Source organism: Bombus vancouverensis, chromosome 4 (assembly GCF_051014615.1).
Source record: "Bombus vancouverensis nearcticus chromosome 4, iyBomVanc1_principal, whole genome shotgun sequence".
In the NCBI taxonomy this organism is placed as follows: Eukaryota; Metazoa; Arthropoda; class Insecta; order Hymenoptera; family Apidae; genus Bombus; species Bombus vancouverensis.
This window is the reverse complement of record NC_134914.1, coordinates 18189040-18212234: the sequence shown is the minus strand read 5'-3', so window position 1 is coordinate 18212234 and position 23195 is coordinate 18189040. Positions and strand designations below refer to the sequence as shown.

Here is a 23195-nt window from a genome sequence, read left to right as displayed (position 1 = left end):
GAGCGTTTGTCGAATGGGGCTTGAGCCTTGACGGTCAGACACTGAAGGATGTCGCACGGACCATTTCACGCGACGTAACACCGATGTCGAAAGAAATTGCGTACTATTTCAGTATACATATGTATAATTATGTGTTTATAAAGGTTTGAGGATTATGTTCCATGTTTCTATCTCCGTGTATCTATCGCATAATTCATCTCAAGTTACATACATCTCAAGTAATACATACACACCGGTAGTGTGACATTACTATTTAATATTCATTTGTGAACTATTTAATATTCATTTATAAGAGGAAAGAATAAAAAATAACAGATGGGAAAAGGAATCGAGGAGAAGAAAAGAAAAAAAAATGCTACAAAAGGATATGGAAGGTTTGAGTAGCGAAGGAAGAAGGTGAAAAGAGGAAAAGGAAGCGTGGGAGGGTGGAAAAATGAACGTAAATAAATAAAGAAGCTTAAAAGAGAGGAAGAAAAGGGAAATAAATCTGACGGCAAAAAGAAAAAGCAAATAGCTATGCTTCAAATGTAAAAGCAAATAATTTTGCGAATATAAAGAGTGAGAAAATGGAAGAAGAATAAAGGAAGAAATGAGACAAATGTGTGAATCCTAGTGCTTTTAATCATTTAGTCTATAGACATATCTGTGCTGATATTAGACTAATACGTTTGATAGCGCTATTTCTAAAAGAAAACTACAAAAAAATAAGGGAGTATACATAAAGTAAAACGAAATGAATAATATTGCTTACTATAATATTATGAATGTACTTCTAACGTGTATCAAGGAAAATAAGATAAATGATAACTTTGGACCTAGCCACTTAAGTTTCGTTAATCCTCAATTGACTTGAATTTGTAAGAACTGAGGTGCAAGAAACATCGGGTAGTTCGAAATCATCATCCGAGAGACAGCATTCGAACAATTGTGATGTTGATTTTTCGATCATTGACATCGATACTGATGATAACTCGTTCGATGGAATAAACGATGGAGATGGAATAGTTTTATCGATGATAGGGCCTGTAGAAGCACAGGCTTCCAGAAACTGTTTATGAAATTGTACGTAATCCGACGATAACGAAATTTTGTCAGATTTGTTCGAAATATCTTCAATTGGTACTAAATAAGAAGATGTAGGATCGATCGAATTGAACGAGTGATTCGATGACATGGAATACTGGTTATGTTTTATGCTGGACGAATCATTCTCAAAATTAAGAGTTTCACTTTGTATCTGATGTGCCTTCATTGAGGTATCGGTATCTGTAGTATTAGATAAGACAAGAGGAATCTCTTTCGACCTGGTATTTGTAGAAATTGCAGTTTCATAGGTATCGTGTCGTTCCGTTTCATTGGAATTTTTTCCAGAATATATGATGTTCTTTCTGTTGGATACGATATCTTCTACGTATTCATTTTCATTGCTTTTCTCTGTGTGGATATCCTTTTTATTGCCTTTCTGTGTGTCGATATCCTTTTCATTGCTTTTCTGTGTGTTGATGTCATTTTCATTTGTCGTTTTCTTTTCTTCTTGTACAGTGTCTTTGCAATCTTGATGTTTCCAAAGATTTACGAAGCGCCGGATAAGTGAGATCACTTGCTCCTGATGCAACGTTTCAGTCTCTAAAAGCTCGTACAACCTAACTAGAATGCTATAACATGTTCTTTCCCATACACTCGATTTCGCTGTAACTTGATCCGTAACCTACCAAAAATAATCATACATTTGCACAATAGGAATAATAATAATAGAGAGGAGAGAGAGAGAGAGAGAGAAAGTAATAGTAATAGGAATAATACGATAGGAATTAACAGACGATAAATACCACTCGTTCAGAACCATATCTTCGTGCCTTTTCCGTAACTGCCTTTGGCAAACCAGATAATTCAGCTAAAAAGATGCCATAATCGTCAGAATATGCTGCCACACCGGATTTTAATCGATGAGTATAAGTTAATCGGTGGGAGCAATTATCAGTTTCCGGTCCTCGAACGTTTGTCGTTTCAAAATGTAGACTGAAATATGATAATTTAAGGTGTTATTTTATGAAAAAGTCAAAGATAGATAATTACATATTTTTAGAGTAAGTAAAGTATGAGAGAGAGAGAGAGAGAGAGATTTATCGCTACTAAATCTACATGGAAAAGAATCATACTTTGTCACATTATAATATAGATCTGCTAATTTCGTTAGATAAGAAAAATGAGTTGCAGCAAAAATAAAAGCAGTTGTATTCAAAAGTTTTTCGCATATGGCCCAAGCGATTGAAGCGCCTTCTTCGATAGCAGTACCCTTACACAACTCATCCAAAATGATGAGCGATCTTGCCGTAACACAACGTAAAATATACTGAGCTTCTTTCATCTGCATGATAAAAAATTGATTGTTTAGTGCAATTAGAAAAAATGCATTTGACATTGAAGTAGTACTATTTACTTCGAGAGCAAACGTGGAAGCGTTGCATTCGATATCATCGCGGATAGCTATCTTGCAGAATATGAGGTCTGTAATGCGAAACATCGCTTTCTTGGCTGGTACAAAACAACCAATCTGTGCCATTATATGCAACAAAACAATTTGTTTAAGATAAGTCGACTTGCCACTCATATTAGGTCCAGAAATTACATATAGATTCCGCGGTATCGATGCATTCTGTAACACCAAAAGGAAATAAGAAAGGTAATCGTAAGGTAGACATTTCTGGTACTCGGTACATGTGTATGTATATCGAAGTAAAAGAAATTACAACATCATTAGGTATGGGACCATCCAGACTAAAAACATCCATTATTGGATGTCTTGATTCAACTAATTCCAATTTGGATCCAAACAATGGTCTCGTATATGTCTGAAGAGAACTGACTTGAGCAAGGGATGTTATCAGGTCCAGCTCTGCGACATCTGCATTCAATTGGAACATACTGCCAATGTATTCTCGAATATTTTGTAGCAAGTTACCGAGAAGTCTGTTTATAGAAAAATAATGTATTTCATTACGCATATATAACGCATTGAAAATTCATCGCAGATTAACTAGTATAAAAATTCTTTTTCGATCGTTCGATACCTACACGTTACTCATTAAGTGCAATTCTTCACATGCAATTGTACATTGTTGACTCAATGTTACAAGCGCATTGGTAGTCATCGTATACGTTCGTTTATTCTTCCTTACCTAAGCGTTGCATCATCATCCGATTAATATTCTCATTATATTATACGTTATCGTTCAAAACTGCTATGTAATAACAATACTTGAAAATATATATTTACCTCTATGAATTCGGATGGTAGATTAAAGTTTTCGGTATTTAAACTTCGCGGCAATATCGCTTGAATATGATAGCCCAGAGAAGCGTTACAGTTTAGAGACAAAGTTAATTTGTGTTTGGATGCCAAATTTTCCACCATAGCTACCGGAAGAAAAGGAACACGAATGGGTCATTTTAAATATAAAGGTCTCTTATTTCTTTTCTTTTTTTAGGACGCGAACATAATTTTATTTACTAACTTTTCATATCATCGATTAATTCGCAATAGGTTTGTCGAGCAACGTCCAACAGATCGCTAATTCCTGCTTTGATAGCAAAGCAACGTTGCATATTCGAAGATGTGTATCCAGTTACCGATCTCGCATCTGGATGTATAGTTTCAACAATCTTTTCTCGCATTAACCGAAATTCGTCTCTTTCCAGTTTCTAAAGGGTAATAAAAAAATAGAGAGGATGACAACGATACACGCACGTACGATGATAAGACACGGTGGGAAATTTACACGAACCTTTTGAATTCTGCGCAAGAGGTCGCTCTCACCAGCTAATAATATCTTCCCAAGTTCGGGTATGACGTCTAATAAATTTTTCAATAATAAAACGTAATTTAAATTGTGCTCTGCATTTTGCACGCTGTTTTCGTGCATAACTGGCATCGTCGATAAAGCCAGAAGTCTATCAGCGCCATAAAGTCGTCGTATGATGGGCTACAAGTTTTAAAATGGAGAAAAAACTGAAGCTGAATAACAGGACGATATGATAAAATCGAATATCAGAAAGAAATAATAAAATTTGGACCTGGATTAACGCACGTAACGAAGAGTTGGATACCAGTTCGGTAACGGCGGCTTGTCGTTCGAGAATCACGAGTTCTTCACAAGGGGGTTGAAGTATGTTCGAGCGTAAAAGTTTCCTACCCATTGGCGTTAAACAACGATCCAAGCTACCTAATAAACTGATATTTCGTCGACCACATTGCGACTGGACTAACTCTAAGCTTTGTGCGCTTTCCAAATCTACGAGTATGGAGTCAATAATATTTTCTATTATATTTTCTACAACTAGTTCTTTCTATCCATACAATCACCATTACCTATCATAGTAGCGTTCGGTGATCCTTGAAATTCGATTTTCATCGATTTTGGAGTGTAAATAATACGTTGAGTGTATTCGACGTATTTCACTAGTGCTGCAGCCGCGGCTAATGCGTAATATCTGTAATCATGCATTAACGTGTATTCGACTTTGAAAACATTAAGACCATGTATCAAATTTATATTGTCGTTATTACGCTTTTTATTATTAGATGCGTAAAAAAGAATGGAGGATGATACATGTACATATATTATGCATAATCACATTATTATCGACCGAAAGTAACGTTTACTTTTGTTTAACGAATAATTCCACCGAGGAGTATTCAGGGTTGCAAAGTGATTTGATTCGTTCCAGTCCGACTGTGTCATTGAAGTGTACACGAGATATTGCGGTTAGCTCTACTTCAGGAAATTTCTCCATTATCGAATTGTAAAGGGCACTTTTTCCCGTGGTACGTTCGCATATCGTGTCTGGCATCAAAACCTACAATATTCAAACCGCTATCATCATTGGTTCGCCCCTCGAACACAGTCGATTACACATAGTATTTCATTCAAAGAATCAATTCAATTAATTTTAGTTGTGAAACCTTTTCAAATCTAATACGGTGATAGATGGAAATATGTATGTATTCAAAAGCACTTACTTCCATTGGATCGAATAAATACAATTTGCTTAACGCGTTAATATAAGTCTGGGCATCGCTGATCTGACAAAGAATCAAATGTGGACATCGGATATTCAACGCGGCCATCCCTACTTCCGATCTCGCATCACCTCGGCCGGTTGTTATGGCTGTTCGATCGAATCATATTATACTTAGTTAATTATTTATATGTATAATTATCCGGAAAGTGAATAAAGAGAAAAAGAAGAGAAAGAACAACTAACCGAGAATTGTACCACCGGAAGCAGACTCGAGCAAGCTCGAACAAGGACCAGTGGTAGTTTTTGTTGCAGATCTAATTGTAACAATGGCCGAATGGCATTATCGATAAGGAACAGTGTATGTGATCATTTGATCACGAACCGTTCAAACCGTTTCATTCGAGGCTTACCTGGAGACGCAATAACGCGATGTACTGGTTAATAAAGAAGATGGCACTGGAGCATTACGAAATTTCGGACTTTTGGAATAGCCTTCCGAAGTGGTAGCTGTTGATTTCCAATTGGTTCTCCTTCGCTTTGTCTTCATATCAAATTTCCTATCTGCAAGGATATACGTACATATCGGAAAGAAAAATGGAAGAAAAATGAAAAATAGGAAAGGATCGATAAAAAAATCGTGCGGAGAAATGATTGGTTATATCGGAGAGGAAATTCTTCTCTGGTTATACGTATTCGCAACAAAATCGCTACGTACGATCTTTCGTTAACGGATGGTTGAATTCTTGCAAGAATCGTGCTTCATGTTGTTTTCTTGGTGCATTTAAAGCTGTTTCAGTTCGTATTACGTTCATATTCCTTGGATCGATCGAAAAATCAAGGTGAAATGTGCAACAACGAGTTTGAAAATGGAAGGCAAATAGATACGTAAGACTGCGCGCGCCATCTACATTCTTTTTGGAGAACAAATTTGACGATTCCAAAGGTATGTACCGGTTCGGGGCGAGTCGATAATTGTCAGTTGTTTAACTTATTCGCTTCGTTTGGATCGTACACGCATCAAAACCGCTTCTAAACGCATTTAGCTACGGCTCACCTTACTTCGCTTACTTGCCTCGCCGAATGAGAGGCGGTTTCGTGGGTCAACTTCACATTGTCTGTATATGCATACATCGTTTAAGTTTATGCGGGAGAAGATTGAGAATATCTACTAATTAACAAGTTGAATTGGTTTTTAATTTAGCAATATATAAGATTTATTTACAAATTCGATACCATGTACTCGTAGATAATACATACTTGTTCCAATTCCAGGTATCTCGCATATTCAATAAATAATAGTATCACGATTGTTACGGATTTAAAATAAATATCGCTTTATCGCCGGTCTACAGTTTCATTCGTTACGTACTTACATTCGTGTCTATAAGTATTTACAAGTCTAAGAAAATCTTATAAATCTAAGATTGTCAGGCTCGTAAGCTGCCTTACATGATCTCGCGATCTTATCGATCTATTACATTCAATAATAAAACCACGTTTGATCAAATAAAAGAAATACCACCGTTCGTTCGCGTTCGTGTTAAACGTACAAACAAATCCAGTCTGTATACGGGTATATAATCGATGAAACGAGTAATACTCGTTCTGGGAAGATGAGCAACGTATATTAGCGAATCGTTGCCATTCTGGAAATACATACGTCTAAAATAGTATAGACAGATGATAAATGTCGATGATATTGACCGACATCACACAGCCGATGTGTATAATCGTATCGTATTCGGTTACACTAATTGCAAGAAGTAGAAAATCTATGGGTTACAACGCTTGTTCCGATATTAATCCGATATTATGTAACGCTATTAAGAGTGGGCAATATACATACGCACCAAATGGTGCCACATACGCGCACCACTTATAGAACATTCAGAATTATAATTTTTAATTACACACTATATAATCTATATACATATACGTTATATGTACAAAAAATTGCACACAATCGCGCTTGGGTTACAAGTACGGTACGTAAATAATTGACACGCTGCGATGTAAAAAAAAGAAACGTCGCGTTTCGGTGCTCGCGATAAGCGAAATATCGACGTTCACGGTAATTTCTTTTCGCTTCGTATTCGCTTCGCTTCTGTTTTTTCTTCGTTGCCCCTTACCTTACGTCGTGTTCGTTACACGTGACTCTCCAGAGGTACTTTAAACACTTTAGAAGTCAAACTAGTATCCGGTAAAGACTGCGGACGAGCGTTAGTCACGTTAAAAACGACGTTGCTCGGGCCACGAAAACTGACCTCGATGAGGAAACTAGTATCGGTAAGACCGATACGACCAGTACTTAAATCCGGAGAACTTGTTCTCAATTGGCTTTTCTTCGGTCTATATTCGTTCCTCACCACTCTCTCAGCCTCGACTTGCAGTTTATTATCCAACCAATGTACTTTGTCGAAATCCTTGGTACCGCCCACAGTGTGCCTGCGCTTGATCGATCGTTCGGGCATACCATTTTTTCGTTTTAATTTCGTCGCACTATCTTTTCTAACGGATTGTCGTCTCTTGCTAATATTACACTCAGTTTTTTCAGTTTTTGTCAGCGACTCCGATCGCTTTAACTTACTGTTCGGAGAATCGGATCTCTCCGAATGCTTGTTCAAACTTTCAGAGCGTTTCAACTTGCCATTGGTCGGGGACGAGAGCCTCTCGACAGAATGTTTGTTCAAACTTTCAGACCTCTTCAACTTGGACGAGGTATTTTCAGATCTCTTATTTAAAGATTCAGATCTTTTCAGCCGCGATCTGACTTCGCAATTTGTCAGACTTTCAAATTTTTCGAGCTTGTTCGAGTAATTCGCCGAATCGACATCGTGTCGAAAATCTTTCACATCGTCGATCGCTTTACCACCATTTTGCGCTAACACCGATGTCTCCTTCTCGTGCCTACAGCATTCTTGCGGTTCGTTCGCAGCTAAACTTGCTTCGTAAACTGTCGTCGTTGCCGTGGTCGTTGTTTCCTTGCTCGATCGTAATTGCTCTTGTTTCGGTTCGACCCTTTTTCGTACGTTAGCGCTTCGATCGTTATCCGGCATATCGGTATTATCCGGTCGATCGACGCTGCTATTCTCTGTTACCGATGAATCCGTATCCTTTTCCGGAGCATCCTGCGCACGAGTAAAACAACCAATGGTATGAGTAAGTGAATGTACCTGCGCATATGTGCTATGGATGCTATACGATTACATTAAATTTTATTCAATTTCATTAATTCGCTTTGACTTGGAGTGTATACTTGCATTTTTTTGACGAACGTATTGATGCTTTTCGATAGATGTTTTATGGAGGCTCGGATCCCGATAGGTTTCAATCGAGCATGATTGAGGACAAGCTGTTTTGTGTTCTTCTTTCTCTTCTCGTAACCCTCCTCCTCCTCCTCCTCCTCCTCCTCGTTGATTTCGCAAGTTTTGCGAGTCTCGCGTTATCGCAGCGTCCTCGTCGCTGAGAGACAGATTCTCCGTAGCGGATCCACGAATCGTTTGATTCGACGAGTTTACCAGGGACTTCCATTTACGATCGAACGTGGTCGTCAAGCTGGTCAGCAAATCGCTACCTGCAATTCAATCGATTCGCTTTAATAGAAACACGTCCATCTTACCGATCACCGTGATACCTGTATATTAAATCGGAAGCGAACGGTTCAACGAGAAACACACACAAAGCATCGAACGATGGTCGTGATTGTCCTCGACCGCAAAATAAAATTATGGTCGTTCGCGTAACAGCAAACAACGAGCGTGATAACGAGCTTGAGCCGTTCGTTAGGAAGGTATTGTTATGTGGATGAAACAGCAACTACGAGTCACAATTTGCGTAAACTGCATTTCTATCGTCGTTCTTGCTACGCGGTATTACTGCCAGCAACTGATAACGATTGGTCAGTATCAAAAACTGTCGCATATCCGTTTAACCCTTCGCTACTCTCATCTTGATATTCTTAATCTTCAATTTCTGTTACCCCTCGGCATGTCGCGTCGAATACAATTAAACCACGATGATACCTCGATCGATTAGCATATCTTAATTGAAGCGAAGAGCAGACGCAACAAAAGTACGACACGTAGGGAAATATGGGGAAAGAACGAGAGGAAATGAAGGGAGAAAGGATGTAAAACAAAGGAGAAGGAAAGGAAAACACAAATAACGTTGAATATTATCATCTTGCCATCTTCGGTGTGTATAGAAATCAAAGAAACAAATGAAAAGGATATCGTGCAGCGATGAGAAAGCATCGAATAACAGAAAATGCCGTTTCTTTCTTCTCCCAGTAGCGACAATCTAGAACTTGGAAATATTAGGAAAAACAAAAAAAAAGAAAAAAAAAAAGAAAGGGAGCAATAATCGTAGTACGTATAGAGATTTTGATCGATAAGAAGTATCTTTATCGAAAGCAAAGGATAATAGACAGACAGCCAGACGGATAGACAAACAGCCAGCCATCGCGATAACCAACGGAGCGTTCGAATGACGGAGATGTCATGAGCGAAAGAGACAGAGATAAAGCGATAAAGATAAATAAAAGTCGGAGTAGGAGGACAGATGTTTCGTTAACGTGCGTTTAGCAGAAATAAAGAGTGTAAAGCCATTCGTGTGAGCGAGTCACAACCATAGTCGAGCAGTTTACGACTTGGTATTCCTATTGGCAGACGAAGTAATTTACCTCGAAGGAACCTGTTTATAGTCTTGGAAGACAATCCGGCCCCTGAGCCCGAAGACACCCCTCGCGGTGGTGACTGCTCGACGGGCTCGATAGGCTCCGAGAATTCGGAGGGCTCCGAGGCCGGTGATACTCCCGAGGAGGATGCGATGGGTGTCGATGATCGTTGCACAACATCGATGTCGGCTGCGTCTGACACTGACACTGGCCCTGGCACTCGCATTCGCCCTGGCATCGGCATCGACATTGGCATTGGCATTGGCATTGGCATTGGCATTGACATCGGCATTGATATTGGCATTGACATTGGTATTGACATCGGCATGGACATTGGCATTGACGATGGGCCCGGTGTCTTCGTGGCGGAACCAGAGGGGCTTGCGGTACCATGTAGGTGAGACGATATGTACCACCAGAAACCGGGATTTGCCGTTTGCCTAAGAGTGTTCAACGCATTCGCATCGTCATAATCGACACCCCATCGAGAACATGTACTAACAGCTTCTGGCAGTGACAAACGAGCAAACCATCGAACGAACACGAAAGCGAGGAGTCTGCCCCTGCCCCTCTTCCACACTTTTACACCCTCTCGGCTTCTTTCCTTCATCTTCCAATCGATTACAGATCGATCTACCTCTAATATACCTTCCTCCATAGAATCTATTTCCTCTTTACTTTTCTTTCATTTGACACCACCTTCTCGTTTCGCTGTTTTCTTCTCTACTCTTTCAGTTCGTATCGGACTATCGCGTATTCGCGTATTCGCGACTTTTCACTCGGCTTTACACGTCTCTTCTTTCGTATTTAATATTCCTGATTGAACTCGCGCAAACACGCACGCATGCACGCACGCACACACGCACAAACAAACAAACACACGTACACGCATACATTGTAAATAGGATTTTATCGTGTTCCAGAAAGACGAAAAAATAGAAAGGGAAATATAGAAAACTATAAAGATACTTTGTACATTTAAGATATTGCACGGTCACATCTAATTACAGATACTATAGTAGGTAATACACCGAGAGTTTAGGTGAGACTCGTTCGAAGAACGAGCAGGAGGCAGTTTCAACGCCAAGATCAAAAGCGAACAATTCAGCGAGCAAGCGATCAAGCTGCGGTACCCGACGAATAGTCCTGTTTCTTTTTTTTTTTTTTTTATTTTTGTTCTTTCGACATTGTCGTCTTTAGTACGTTACATGCAGATGCGAAGAAAAAGCTTTGAAGGTAAATAGCCGATCGCGTGTTTTAAAATCATCGAATCTGATTCGAGAAAAACAAAATATAAGTTTGATAATCACAGTGTGCACGTTGAAACTTATCTCAATAGCGCACAACCGATTAATCGATCAAGCTTAATCAACTTGACATTCGATATTCATAGAGATAGAGCTAGTTATACATATTAGCATGCACGAAACGAAAAAAATAAAAAACAATTTCGTAGCAAGGTGCTTTCGATCTACATAAAATGCAATGTGCCATCGTTGCCCGGTTGTATCGTCGGCTTTTCGCGAAAATATTATAATATTGAACAAGAGCTAGTAATGGAAAAAAGAAAGAGGGAAAGAAGAGAAACAACAACCTCGAAATGTCTGTAGAAAGATATAAAGTTAAAGAAAATAACCGTATGCATCTATCGTGCAATATCGGACGGTTACTCGTAAAGATCTGTTAAAGAGTAGAAAGAACAAATAAAGAGTACCTAGAAAGCTTTTTGTTAATGGTCAGAATCTTCTGAGTCCATTGTAGAAAACAAGATCCAGCTACACTCACCAAGAGCGTCGGAGAAGCAACGTTAGATAGAGAAAAATATAAAGAGAATAAATACATAGGTAGGATGAGAGTTAACGTTTCGTGATAATCGTCAGTGCCGGAACACTTGACAACATTGATATCGCGCACGTATCGCTCATTCGTTTCTTTCGACTAGTTCGTATTTCGATAATTGAGAATAATTAAGGAGGATCAACCAACAACAAAATATACACCCAGGAGATTCAAAGACAAGCTTCACACTATAGCTTTCAGTTTAGGTTTCAGTTTAGAAAAATAAAACAAGGATATGGACACAATACGAATATCACAGGAAAATAGTTGATATATCGATACTAACCATCGTCCGAGACATCACTGGAAAGGGGTTTCCGTTGTTGATTGGTCGGTGAGAGCGACGACTGAGAAATGTTGTGTGTTTCGTGCAGAGAATCCAAACTGCCATAACGAATTGGTGGTAGCGTCGTAGATTTTTCCAGTGACTGCTACAAATTTCAAGAACCCAGTAATAATGGTAAAATAACAGGTGTCTTGTTATATTCGCAAATATTTGTTCTTTCAATTGTAATCGAACTGCTTACCTCTGAATCGGTTTTCAATTTCTTTATAATAGTGTTCGAGACGTTCTCCGAGGGCAGAATCGTAGCAGGTTCGTCTGCGAGTTGCGACACTCGTCTAACGGGCGTGGGTTGTTGCTGCACAGCTATCGATAAAGACGGCATTCGAGCAGTCGATCGGGAACCGATATCGAGGAAAGATTTATCGGCAAGCCTGTCGTTAAAACTAGAAAGTCTTGTCGTGGATGAAAGATAAGTAGTAGGTGTTGTCACGGTTGTGTCTACTATACTGTCGAGCAGATCGTCGTTTTCCATTTCACGTTTAGCCAATTGCCATTCCATCTCGATTCTTCGTCTCTCTTCTTCTCTCCTTTCAGCTTCGCGTCTTTGTCGATTCCGATCCCTCTGTAACATTGCCTTTGTTTCCTGTTCAAATCTTCGTATACGTTCTTGAGTAGACGCGCTCAATCCAGCATACGTTCTTATCGTAACCTCGTCATTGCTTTGTTTGGTGTCGTTCGAAGCGCTGGAAAGCGTCGAACTTGCATCGAAGCAGCTCAGGCCAGTCTCGCTAGAGAGTCGGGAAGACTCTGAAGCCGACGAGACGGCCGAGCGATGAGTCGGTTGAATTGATGGAACCGACTCTACCATACGATTTAAATATCTGTTCGATTTCTCCGAAGAAACATCATCGTGACTGTTTAACGTGCAATCACGGTTATTAATTGTGCAATCAGCTATGACATCGGAACCACCGATACTTGAGCTAGTAATGGCAGCCTGATCAAGCGTCGGTGACCGGTCGCAACGATCGATGGAACGATTCGACTGACTCTGACTTTCGTGCATTAAAACGATCTCACTGACCGAACATTGCCTCTCGTTCAATGCCATACTTCGCCGATTTTGAAGGTTTTCTGCTTCTTGTTTCATCCTCAGCTAAATATGAAACAAACGCGATATTGCAACAGTTAGAATGCGTTAATATGCGTTAGTCTACGTAAGTGTACGTTAACGTAAATCGTAGCAAATCGTAACAAATCGTCACCATTTCGTTGTGGAAATTAATTAAATCAAATATAAGTACGTGTACAGTCAAACATTTATATCTCTCACATAAAACCAAACCTTATCGACTTCGTGAGTTTCGTTATCCGTCTCGTCTTGACACTTCCTTCTTCTTTGTATTTTTCGATTAGCAGCGGATATAATAGATGATACAATGTCCTTAGCAGATGCCATTTCGCGTCCTATTTCGTTCATACAAAATTTAAAACGACATTAAAGTATAGAAATATGAAAAATGTATCGTTGCAACGCAGAATTAAATATATCGAAGAATAACAATCAAAAGTGGACCATTTATAAATCGTACCTTCGACTTTCTGAATGTTGTTCAACAAGAGATTATGATTATTACTCGACGTTGTAGTCTCGATCTCGCTAGTGTCAGCTGGAAGACTGAGATTCACGCTCAGTCGACTTAAATCGTCCAAATCATCATCCGAAAAGAACCAATCGACCTATAACCAGGTGTTTAATCATCAATATTCCAGTCAAAAAGTGCTTCTCTTTCGTCGTTTCATCCTTGTTTATATGAACAGAACTAAAACTATCATAGATTAGGTACATACGTTGTTTAATAAGCTTTCAACAATTCGACACTGATGCGACATATCAGTAACCATAGTAACCATATTGTCTCTGGAACCACTGGCTCTAACTAACGTAGGACCAAACACAATGGCCAAATTCTTTGCCTCCATCTTATTAACCTCGCTATGTTCGACTATTCTTTTCAAATGAAACATCAAATACTTGAGAGTTTCAAAGTGATGTTCCGGAAGATCCCTGAGCAACTTCCTTATCGTTGTCATTCTTCTTTGAGGATCCTCGACTTTATCGGCATCGATAAACATAGGGTATAATTCTGCGGTGAGTAGTGAATCTGGGAGCTGTCGAAAGAACGACTTCAGAAGAGAAGATATTACGTTTACATCGCTCCATCTAGGATCCTAGAAGCAGCAAGATAAACCGAATGATCAGTAATGTAATAATAGAATAATCGTTCTGCATGACGATGTAATATTTTTACCTGAAGATTGATATTTTCGAATCCTTTGTTCACGCTGTCAGTTAAATGTGAAATAGCGGCAGTGTTACCGGGTACTCTATAAATACCGACCACTTCGAGACCCCTCGCTTCGACGATGCTCGTGCACATTTCAACGATCAATGGCACGTATTCCGAGAAAGATGACTATTCGAGAACGAAAAAATTTAGTTTAGTCAATTAGAATATGAGTTTAGTAAGAAAGTTTGTCGTTAACCGAAGAAAATACGAGTAATAAAATAATAGAGAGAGATTAAAGCAATTACCGGTGGGCAAAGTTCAAGCGGTACTTTGAAGGTAGCACCCTCTGGTGGTAATTGCGTTGTTGGTGAAGAAGGAGATCCCGTTTGTCCATGCATTCTCCGCAATTGTTTTGCGACTCTACCCTTCCATGTCTTGGTCTTTGGAGAAACCAAACTATCGATCGTTTGACTCGGTTTTCGAGTTTTGTTTATCGGTGATTGTCCAGTCGGAGATCTGTTCCTAAACGAAGTTAATTTCTTGATGCCTTTATGTCCTGGAAGGGGGCTTAATCGCTGACCACCACTACTACTAGCAGTCGACATTGTCATTGGACTAGCATTCGTGGTTGTTTGACACGTTGAAGAACTGCTGGTGGGACCTGGAGTTTGCGGGACAGCTTGTTGCTTCAAAGTACTATTATGAGCAATTTCCTAAAATACAAAACAAAACAAAACTAACGCTTGAGTGACTTGTTACACAGGTTACAGTTTAATAAATGAGGATTACAGGTTGTAACATCTTAACTTACGGACGGTTTTTCAGCAGCAGCATGTTCATGTAGAGCTCGTAGCCAAAGCGCCATAGACGCTGCGTCTTCGGTCTGTAGCAAAACTTCTGCGTTCGGATTTGCTAACCGTAATACGTGTTTACGTTTCGTATAATCCTCCGCGATATCTACAAGAGAACATCTCACATCTACGCTTTGAGCTACATTTTCGCCGTCGCAGGATAACGAAGGACTCTAAAAAAAATCAAAAACAAATGTATACATATATTACATTTATATAAAAATTTATATCAGAGAGAAAAGTAAAGCCAAAAGTCTATCCCAAGCGGATAGGCAAGGACTGTATATAGTAAATAATAATAATATACAAATTTTATAGATCGTAATCTTAAATTTGATCAACTTGAAAATACATATTGCTTTTTGAATACCTGATTTTGACGATCCTTATAAAAGAAGAGAATCGGTCCGCGAAGAACACCCCATAGCTGTTTCCATGATCGATCGGAAGATCGCTGAAATTTAATAAAACGTAAGAAACGACATGATTAAATGCATCTGGTTACATAGATCACAATCAGTGAACCTGTATATACATAATATGTATATCATTACCTTGCCATCAAGTACAGTAAATTTGACATGTAAAGGTCCCTCTCGTTCCACTTGTCCGATGTCTTTTATAATGCCAGTCGCTGCTTCCCGGCCAGTACAAATAGAATTGCCGCTGAAAAAGTTCAGTGTACTTTCTTTAATACGATAACTATTGTCATACATTTGTCTAATTGATCAAGAAATTTCGTGATCAATTCTTTTTCCATATTAATCGTACACGATAAGACTAGCGAAAAGAGCGAAAAGAGCGAAAGGGACGATAACAATGAAACGAGCAAAAGGAGCGAATGCATTTGGACAATTCGGCGACGCGATTCTCTTTTCCTTCATCTTTCGTTACCAACACTATCGATCATAGAATTCTATTTCCAACCAACAATATGTACCAGCTACAAACACAAATACAGCGAAGGTATAGGATGAAATTAATACGCGTTTCTACAAACACGAATGATTAGTGATTAGTGATTACTGTTGTTAGAAACGAAGCAGTTAAATCGAGCGATAAGTGTATTAATATGTTGCGCTCAATCGCAACCGGTAACGAGGAAATATACCATGTATTTAGGACACGTTTATAACGAAAACGCGGTAAAAGACAAGACGGTTGCGAAAACAGAATACACCATCTTTGTAATTTTCTCAACATGTACAGTGCAGAATTGAAAAGAAAACGAGCGGAAAGAATGCGGACATCCGATTGATCGTAATACGTTAGGTCCACCTTAATCTCATACACATGCGACGTATTACTCTAAAATTTGTATTGTCTAATGAGGGAAATTAGCAGACTATCCCTCTTGCCCTTGTGCCATCCCGATAGTCTTCTTTCCAGTTCTGCATAGTACTATCCTCACCGATTAATATTTTTGTTTAAACTCGTCGATTGAGTCACTTCCTCGAAGATGCGACGCAGCGATGCTATATCGTTTGGAAGTAGCGGTAGCCGCCATCTCTTATGAATGCTGAAAATATGGACGGAGGCAGAACTTGATGTACACTCGCGAATGATCAACTACGATATACTACGACAGGCAAGTGATCCACACCCCAAACATCATAGAAAGACGCTATACCCCGTACACGACAGAGAGAAGGAAAAAGAAACATAGGTGGATAGACCTAAAGAAAAAAGCTTCTATGTATGGTGGCAGCGATCTCCTCAACTTACCTTCTAGAAGTATGGGTAATAGGCTCGGAGTCGCTTAGTTCCAAATCACTGTCGACATGAATTCGTTCGCCCCAAGTTGCTTTCAAGTAGGACACCCTTCTTGTGGCACGATCTTCGTCTGCTAAAGAAAACAAACGAAGACAAATTTCTTTGGTGAGCAGGTTGATTCGTTAAACTTATCGATACTTGATACTTATACAAATATAAACATAGATACAAATACATACCAATCTGCGTATTCTTTTGCCGCCTGAATACAACTTCGTTATTGTGCATATCATTATCCGATGGCAATACACCTTTGAATCAGCCAAAATCATTAATTAATTATACCTCTTTTAATCGATTATTTCGAATTAAGATGATGTAACTTCGTCGAATTTACGAAAGGAAAAGAAAATAAAATAACACGAAAAAAACTAACCAGATTCGGCTTTGATGATTTGCGCGTAACCATCCTGTTGTTGTCTTCTAGACCCTTTCTCGACAATTTTCTCCTTTCCATCGCATATATTAGTTGCATCAACGTAAACGCTATTGTCATTTCCGTTCGTATCTCGCTTTCGTTCGGTATCGTCCTGTCGTTGAAACCAGTGAAGTCTAACGGTATTTAACAAATTGCTCGTACTAGTAGATTCCCATGATTCAGCGCTGTTGCTACGAATCCTCGGCCGTACTGTTTCCCCGTCTGTGATTCTCGTATTGGGTGTCTCTATATAAATCATGCGAAAATAACAAAACACTAGAGTACTTTTGAAATCGAACCAATGTCTCAAGTTATTAGTAAGTTTTTAATATCATGGCGTCGAACGTACAAAAACGTGTATGTATGCCTACGAAACAAGTAAACCTCGTGCTTGGCCAGAGCAATGTAGTAGCACAACATTAAAAGCTGTGCGACGGACACTGGAACGGTACAAAAACAATAGAGAGAGAGATAGAGGGAGAGAGAGAGAGAGGAAGGAAGGATGTGCGTATGTATGGAAGTAAGACTGATAAAAGGGCGGAGAAGGATTAAAGAGATGGGTGAATCAGTAAATTAGTGAATAAGTGAGAAAAGAGAAATACACCGGCACAAACACAACATTTAACTAAATCGACTCTCTCTTCTACCTTCTAACGTGTTATAGTTGCCCGGCGGTTCACAGTGGATGTGTTTGCTGCCTACAGGTATTATTCTGTTGCCTTTTAATCCGCTACCTAGATATTCACAGTAGTATATTAAGAATGTACAATAATCAAAGAATCAGGTCATTTTATTCGTAATCCCACGATAAACGTATCTTTCGATTAGCAAAACAGAAAGAAGGAAGAAACAAATGCGAAAACTTACCACTATCCAACGATTTGGTTTCCCTGGTTGGCACAGGTGGTATTCTTCTCGGTTCTTGAGCTTCGGCTTTCGATTCAAATTCCCTTCTTCTAACGGCAACGTTCGGCACGCTATGCTTAGTCGATAATCTCGACAGCTCGCTTTTGTAGAGGCTGATTCGATCACCAGTCGGTTCATCGTCGTCGCTTAATAATCGCCCTGACTCGAACTGTTTCGCTCGCTTCGATACGATTTGAAGTCCTTGCGGTAGTATCGGAAATTTATCGTTTACTTTCTTTTCAGGTCCAGGAGACGAAGGCAGAGAAGAAGTACCATTTTTCGTATCTATCGATTGCCGTTCACCGGGTAAAGTGCCAGCGCTTGCGATATTTTCGTGTATTCTCGTCAGGGTTCCAACAAAAATGTTCGATTTAGCGATGTTTCGTTGCAATTGTTGCTGATGTTTATCGATGATTCCTACGCTGTCGTCGATCAGCTGTCGAGGTGAATCTTGATCTTGACACAGCGGTGTCGGCATCGAGCTTCGCGCGGGACAAACCCAAGACTGTCTTGTTCTTGGCGACAAGCTGGGAATCATACTGACTGATCTGCGTTGCCTGTGTCCACTTCTCTCCGGAGAACGAAGACGCGGTCGTTGATTGGTTTCAGGATTATGAGCAGTTTCACCGAAATATCTTTGCAAGATATCGTCCTCTTTGGAGACCACGAGAAGTCGTAGCCAGGGGCCCGCCTGCTGGATACGTTGAACTACTTTCGCGTATTGCTCACCGCGCGTTGGTCTTCCGTCGACGGAAACGACCCTGTCCCCTGTACGTAATCCTGCTTCGGCTGCTGGCGAATTCCCACGTACCTGTTTCACGAATATCGTATCCATCGGCTCGTCTATCCTCGTTCGTTCGTGTCCTGGTAGCATCTAATGGAAATTCATTTTCTATGAAAGGCGAGAACCTGTCGAATCGAGTGACAATTTTAAACGAATACTCACGCAACAGGACTCCGGTGGGTAAACGATAAAATGACGGAGGGTAAAGCCAAAACCATTTTCTCCGCGACGCAACAATAACGTTCTTGGACCTCTGGGTGGCGAATCGTATCGTTGAACGCCTCCCGTTGTTGCTATCGCACTAGCGATTGTTCCGACACCACCACCTGATCCTGTTGGAAGCGTCGATACTGGAGGCGGTGACGAACCGTGTTCTATCTAAAAGAAATTCTATTCTTTCTCTTCTTTCTTCAACCTTGAACTTGAGACGAATCCTGTCCGCACATATAGGCATATATGCCATTTTTAACGATTTTACTTTAGTTTGTTTCCAAGATATTGAAACGATCGAACGCTACGATCCCCTTTTCAACCCCCGCTGCTTGCTCTTTCTCCCCCTTTATAGACGTGTGTTCCGGTATCGGTGGATAACAAGAAAGAAAAGAGAAGAAAGGTGCAGAAAAATACAAAAGGCGGGAGAAATGAACAGCAAAAGAGGAATATCGCGTCTTACCGATCAACTGGTGCAATTATAAGAACAAGGCATTAGCGTTGATGTTGCTTGCGACAAAACCTTTTTTTTTTTTTATTATTATAAGTAACAACGACGAACAATGCGAGAGCAAGGCATAATCGAAAGAAAAAGGAAGAATCGGCGAAGCAAAAAAAGGAAAAAGAAATAGAAACGCGTATCGAAAAGAAAAACACGGTAGAAAGTAAGGACAGGCGTAAGGAGTTGCTAATTTAAAAACATTAAGACATGTTAAATGGCAGGAAAAGTTAATGAGCGTGAAAGCATGAAGTAAAAGATGTCGATGGTGAAGAAGCGCTTGGAAAAGCGCTCGGTGACTCGATCCTTTCAATTTCTTCCCTTCCCACCCTCGCGCTATGTCTGGAAAGTGCACGTTTCCCAGCTTCGCTCACTAAAATAAACCGAATCGAAGTTTGGCACGATCGTTTGGTATTACGTACCGTGTGCGCCTGCCTAACCAACCGTTGGGAATTATTTCGGTCCTCAGCCATTGTGCCGTTTCCTGAAAACAACCGATAATTTAGCGTCATTGTACATTCGTATTACCAAAGTATCTTAAGTTGGCAAAGTGAAAAACATTGGGAATACTATTTGCCACAAGTAATCGAGAATTCAATCGTATTCGATTCTACGTCGTAATATTTATAGAACAAGTGCTTTTCGACGATTTCGCCGCATATTTACAATGTACGAAAGTTGTCTTATCAGTCGTATGCTTTTCGTTCCTAAAGTGTACTATACATATTGGAATTAACGTACACACGTATATGTACATACCTCTACGTATATACGCGCGCGCACATAGCACGGCTGAGCAGCGAGCCATTCTACTTTCTCTGTAACGCGACATACTTTCTTGATATAATTTACTCAGGTCGGAATAATAATTCCGAAAAAAAAAAAAAAAAAAGAAAGAAAGAAAGAAATATCTTTCGTTGTCCCGCTTGATTTACTTATCCTGCATGACACGAGAAAAAGGAAAACTCGTTCGAATAATTCGTTACGTCGATTTAACTCGATTATCTTGTAATTCTATAGCACAGCGAGGTTAACTACAAAATGTAATACACATAAAACTTTAAAGACAAAAATAACGGTGTTTATATAACATAAAATAACAGATTTTTCGATCTCAGCAGGAGTTAAAATAACAAATCGTATAACCTATTTTACATATGTAGAACGATCAAACACGTCCAATGTTTTTAAACGGCTTGATTTTCTCTTTATCCTACCACTGAACCTTATCGTATTTTAGAACGCCGCAGATATCATCGTTTCGTCGGCCATCGAGATTAACCGAAAACATCGCATAGTTTTACGTATAGAAGATAGAAATTTGCTCATTGCGGTAGCCAATATGAAAGATTCTGCTGTCCTCTTCTGTTTTTCTATTCATATTGGATACGTGTTTTTTGCGCGTTCAGAATACATTTCTCTCGCTAGCGTTTACATCTACATTAAATTATAGTATAGGGTAAACGTTCTTTTTCCTTTTAATCTTGTCCTTTCGAATAGAATCGACTATGAGTGTACGAATTATTTGCTCATTTTTTGAATTATGCCGGCCGATTCGCAGCCCCGATAAACGAACGAAACGGTTCGACATTGTTTAATATTTACGATCGCGATTATTATGATAAGCGTACGATAAGAAACTAAGAATACATTCGGCTGTTTTCTCTGAAGTTACGTTATTTTGCTGTATTAACGAAAACATATATATACAGTACACGGTTATCCTAATTCTTCAACAAAGTTTACATAGTACTGGTTCAATAAGTTTTTCAAACAACTATAAAGTGTTTCCTTAAAGAGTACCCAACTTCGTTTGAATTTCTATCCGTCTTTTAAGAAACGAACACAATTTCCGTGAATATGACACAAATGCCAATCAACTTTTTTAGGCGACCGTATAAAATATAAAATGATGGATAAATGAAGTAGCGTATATTATTGAAAGCAACGCATGATATTGCATATGTTTGAAAAATAAAACTGAAGGAAAGCAGGAAAGCAGAAAAGGAGAGGTGTACGGTGTACCTGAGTGTGGCGTACACGCGCGAGCGCACGAAAGAGTGAGAAAGAGAGAGAGAGAGAGGAGAGGGAGAAAGGGAAAGAGAGAGAAAGAGAGAGAAATGTAGCTACTACTAATACCTACATAGTACATCAAGTACACACCTTAAGTAGGAAGTGTCGTGCATCGAGTGTTCGCTGCGCCCTTGCCGTTACTCCCTCGTTTTCCCTGATACAGGGATAAATCAATTAGGGATATCCCTTTGACTTTTTTCTTCTCTCTTAAAAAGTCCATCCACACCAACTATACGCGGACGAATCGAAAAAAGAGACTTCGGTCAATGTGCTTCTACGAAGATGCTCGCCATAAAAGATGTGTCGGCGGCAGACGATCTTCGTTTTCCAAGACATAATCTTCTTTGTGATAAACGTTTTGTCACAATTACCTTTTATATCAATGTATTTTCAAACGGACACATGGTCGTAAACAGACAATATACGTATACGTACAGCAGATACATAATTATAAATGAGCGATACACGTATCCGTATGATCACTTTAGGATAACAATTACCGATCTTCTTCTCTTATTTTATATTTCGGAATAAACAGTCGACCGTCTTCCATAAATGCACCTCATGTCAATCGAATCGACGCTTCGATTCACTCGTTTGCTATAAATTAATCGAACGAATCTGTACAAACCATATCCGCTAATCTTATTTTCAATTCTCGTTAAATGCAATGATATATCGAATTACTTTAACATATTTCTAGGGCCTTGGTACGAAAGTAATAACGTCCACGACACAGTACGATACTACACGGCACGGCACAGTAATATGGCGACCTAAGAGAATCGAGCACAGTGACGATAGTAAAGTTCGCAAAGGTAGACGTCATTGGAAATTGAGAAAAAGTAAGCTCAAGAATATACTTTGCGATTTCTTGCACAATTTGCAAGTAATTTAATTTCGAGCCATTGTGAAAAAAATGTCACGAAACACTACTTTTGTGCCCGCCATTATTCTAACCGTCTTCCTCTACTTTTAACATTTTCTTTCTTTCATATTCTTTCCTTTTCTTTCCACCGTGAGCCATCCTCACTGCCCCACTAGTACGTAATACCGCTCACTCAGCGTTAGTTAACTCCCTTCTCTATCGTGCAATCCTCGTTTATCTCCTTATTTTTTTAACGTATACGTCCACGATCTCTGCGAACGACATCTATACGTTAAAGGTATTTGTACAGTGCTATACCGATAGTTAATAAAGATGTTGCCTATAACACTGTTCAACAAAAAGATATTTATTTTCTATTCTGCAATATCCACTGGGTTATCCTTATAGAGTTGCTCGCCCTAAACACAAATCTGGAAGCATTGCTCTATCATCGTCAATTTTCAAAAGACACGAACTTCTGTATAAAATAAAAACATACAATTTTGAGCGAAAGTAAAGTACAGTTACGTAAAATTTAGAAATGTTACAAGTTTTAAATTAGTTTTAGAATGTTTTGAATGTTTCAAATTAATTTTAGTTTTGAATGATTGTAAATGAACATCAAACTTTTAAAAACGCCAGAGTGCGTAGTATTTACGTATTGTTATCACACTTTTATGATTTTGCTCCATAGTATTGG

General features: G+C 39.3%; 2 protein-coding genes across 11 annotated transcripts; both read right to left on the bottom strand.

Moving 5' to 3' along the window:
• Positions 1 to 823: 823 nt before the first annotated feature.
• On the bottom strand, positions 824 to 5356 carry LOC117166728 (mutS protein homolog 4; the record flags this gene model as incomplete). Its single annotated transcript, XM_033350967.2, has 14 exons — positions 824 to 1708; positions 1830 to 2019; positions 2160 to 2368; positions 2441 to 2656; positions 2751 to 2970; positions 3076 to 3179; positions 3278 to 3417; positions 3516 to 3702; positions 3786 to 3983; positions 4075 to 4292; positions 4370 to 4491; positions 4664 to 4857; positions 5021 to 5169; positions 5266 to 5356. Coding segments are annotated over 14 exons (3123 nt in total), but the record flags the coding sequence as incomplete, so codon positions are not given.
• An 838-nt stretch (positions 5357 to 6194) lies between these two features.
• RhoGAP19D (Rho GTPase activating protein at 19D) lies at positions 6195 to 22676 on the bottom strand. Of its 10 annotated transcripts, none has more exons than XM_076617646.1 (21): positions 21718 to 22673; positions 19977 to 20038; positions 19008 to 19223; positions 18023 to 18935; positions 17803 to 17889; positions 17114 to 17401; positions 16917 to 16988; positions 16690 to 16810; positions 16376 to 16483; positions 15519 to 15630; positions 15335 to 15418; positions 14925 to 15137; positions 14419 to 14826; positions 14135 to 14299; positions 13674 to 14054; positions 13415 to 13562; positions 13168 to 13289; positions 12064 to 12978; positions 11823 to 11964; positions 8283 to 8596; positions 6195 to 8150 (listed from the first exon to the last, which is right to left on the bottom strand). In XM_076617646.1, exons 2-21 carry the CDS (start codon positions 20025 to 20027, stop codon positions 7167 to 7169), a joined length of 5844 nt encoding a protein of 1947 aa, XP_076473761.1. In that variant the 5' UTR covers positions 20028 to 20038; positions 21718 to 22673; the 3' UTR covers positions 6195 to 7166. The 10 variants fall into 10 exon arrangements, with proteins under 10 accessions (XP_076473761.1, XP_033206478.2, XP_076473760.1 ...); XM_033350587.2 differs by having other exon boundaries at positions 11823 to 11967; positions 21718 to 22672; XM_076617645.1 differs by having other exon boundaries at positions 11823 to 11967; positions 16690 to 16807; positions 21718 to 22672.
• Between the last annotated feature and the right edge of the window lie 519 nt (positions 22677 to 23195).

Coding starts and splice junctions, on each gene's coding strand:
- RhoGAP19D (XM_033350587.2), bottom strand. CDS start 20,027: ATGGCTGAGGACCGAAATAATTCCCAACGGTTGGTTAGGCAGGCGCAC. Junction 18,936..19,007: donor ACCCACCGGAGTCCTGTTGC/GTGAGTATTCGT, acceptor AATTTCCATTAG/ATGCTACCAGGACACGAACG. Junction 15,631..16,375: donor TTAAACAAAAATATTAATCG/GTGAGGATAGTA, acceptor GAACTTTTTCAG/CGGCAATTCTATTTGTACTG.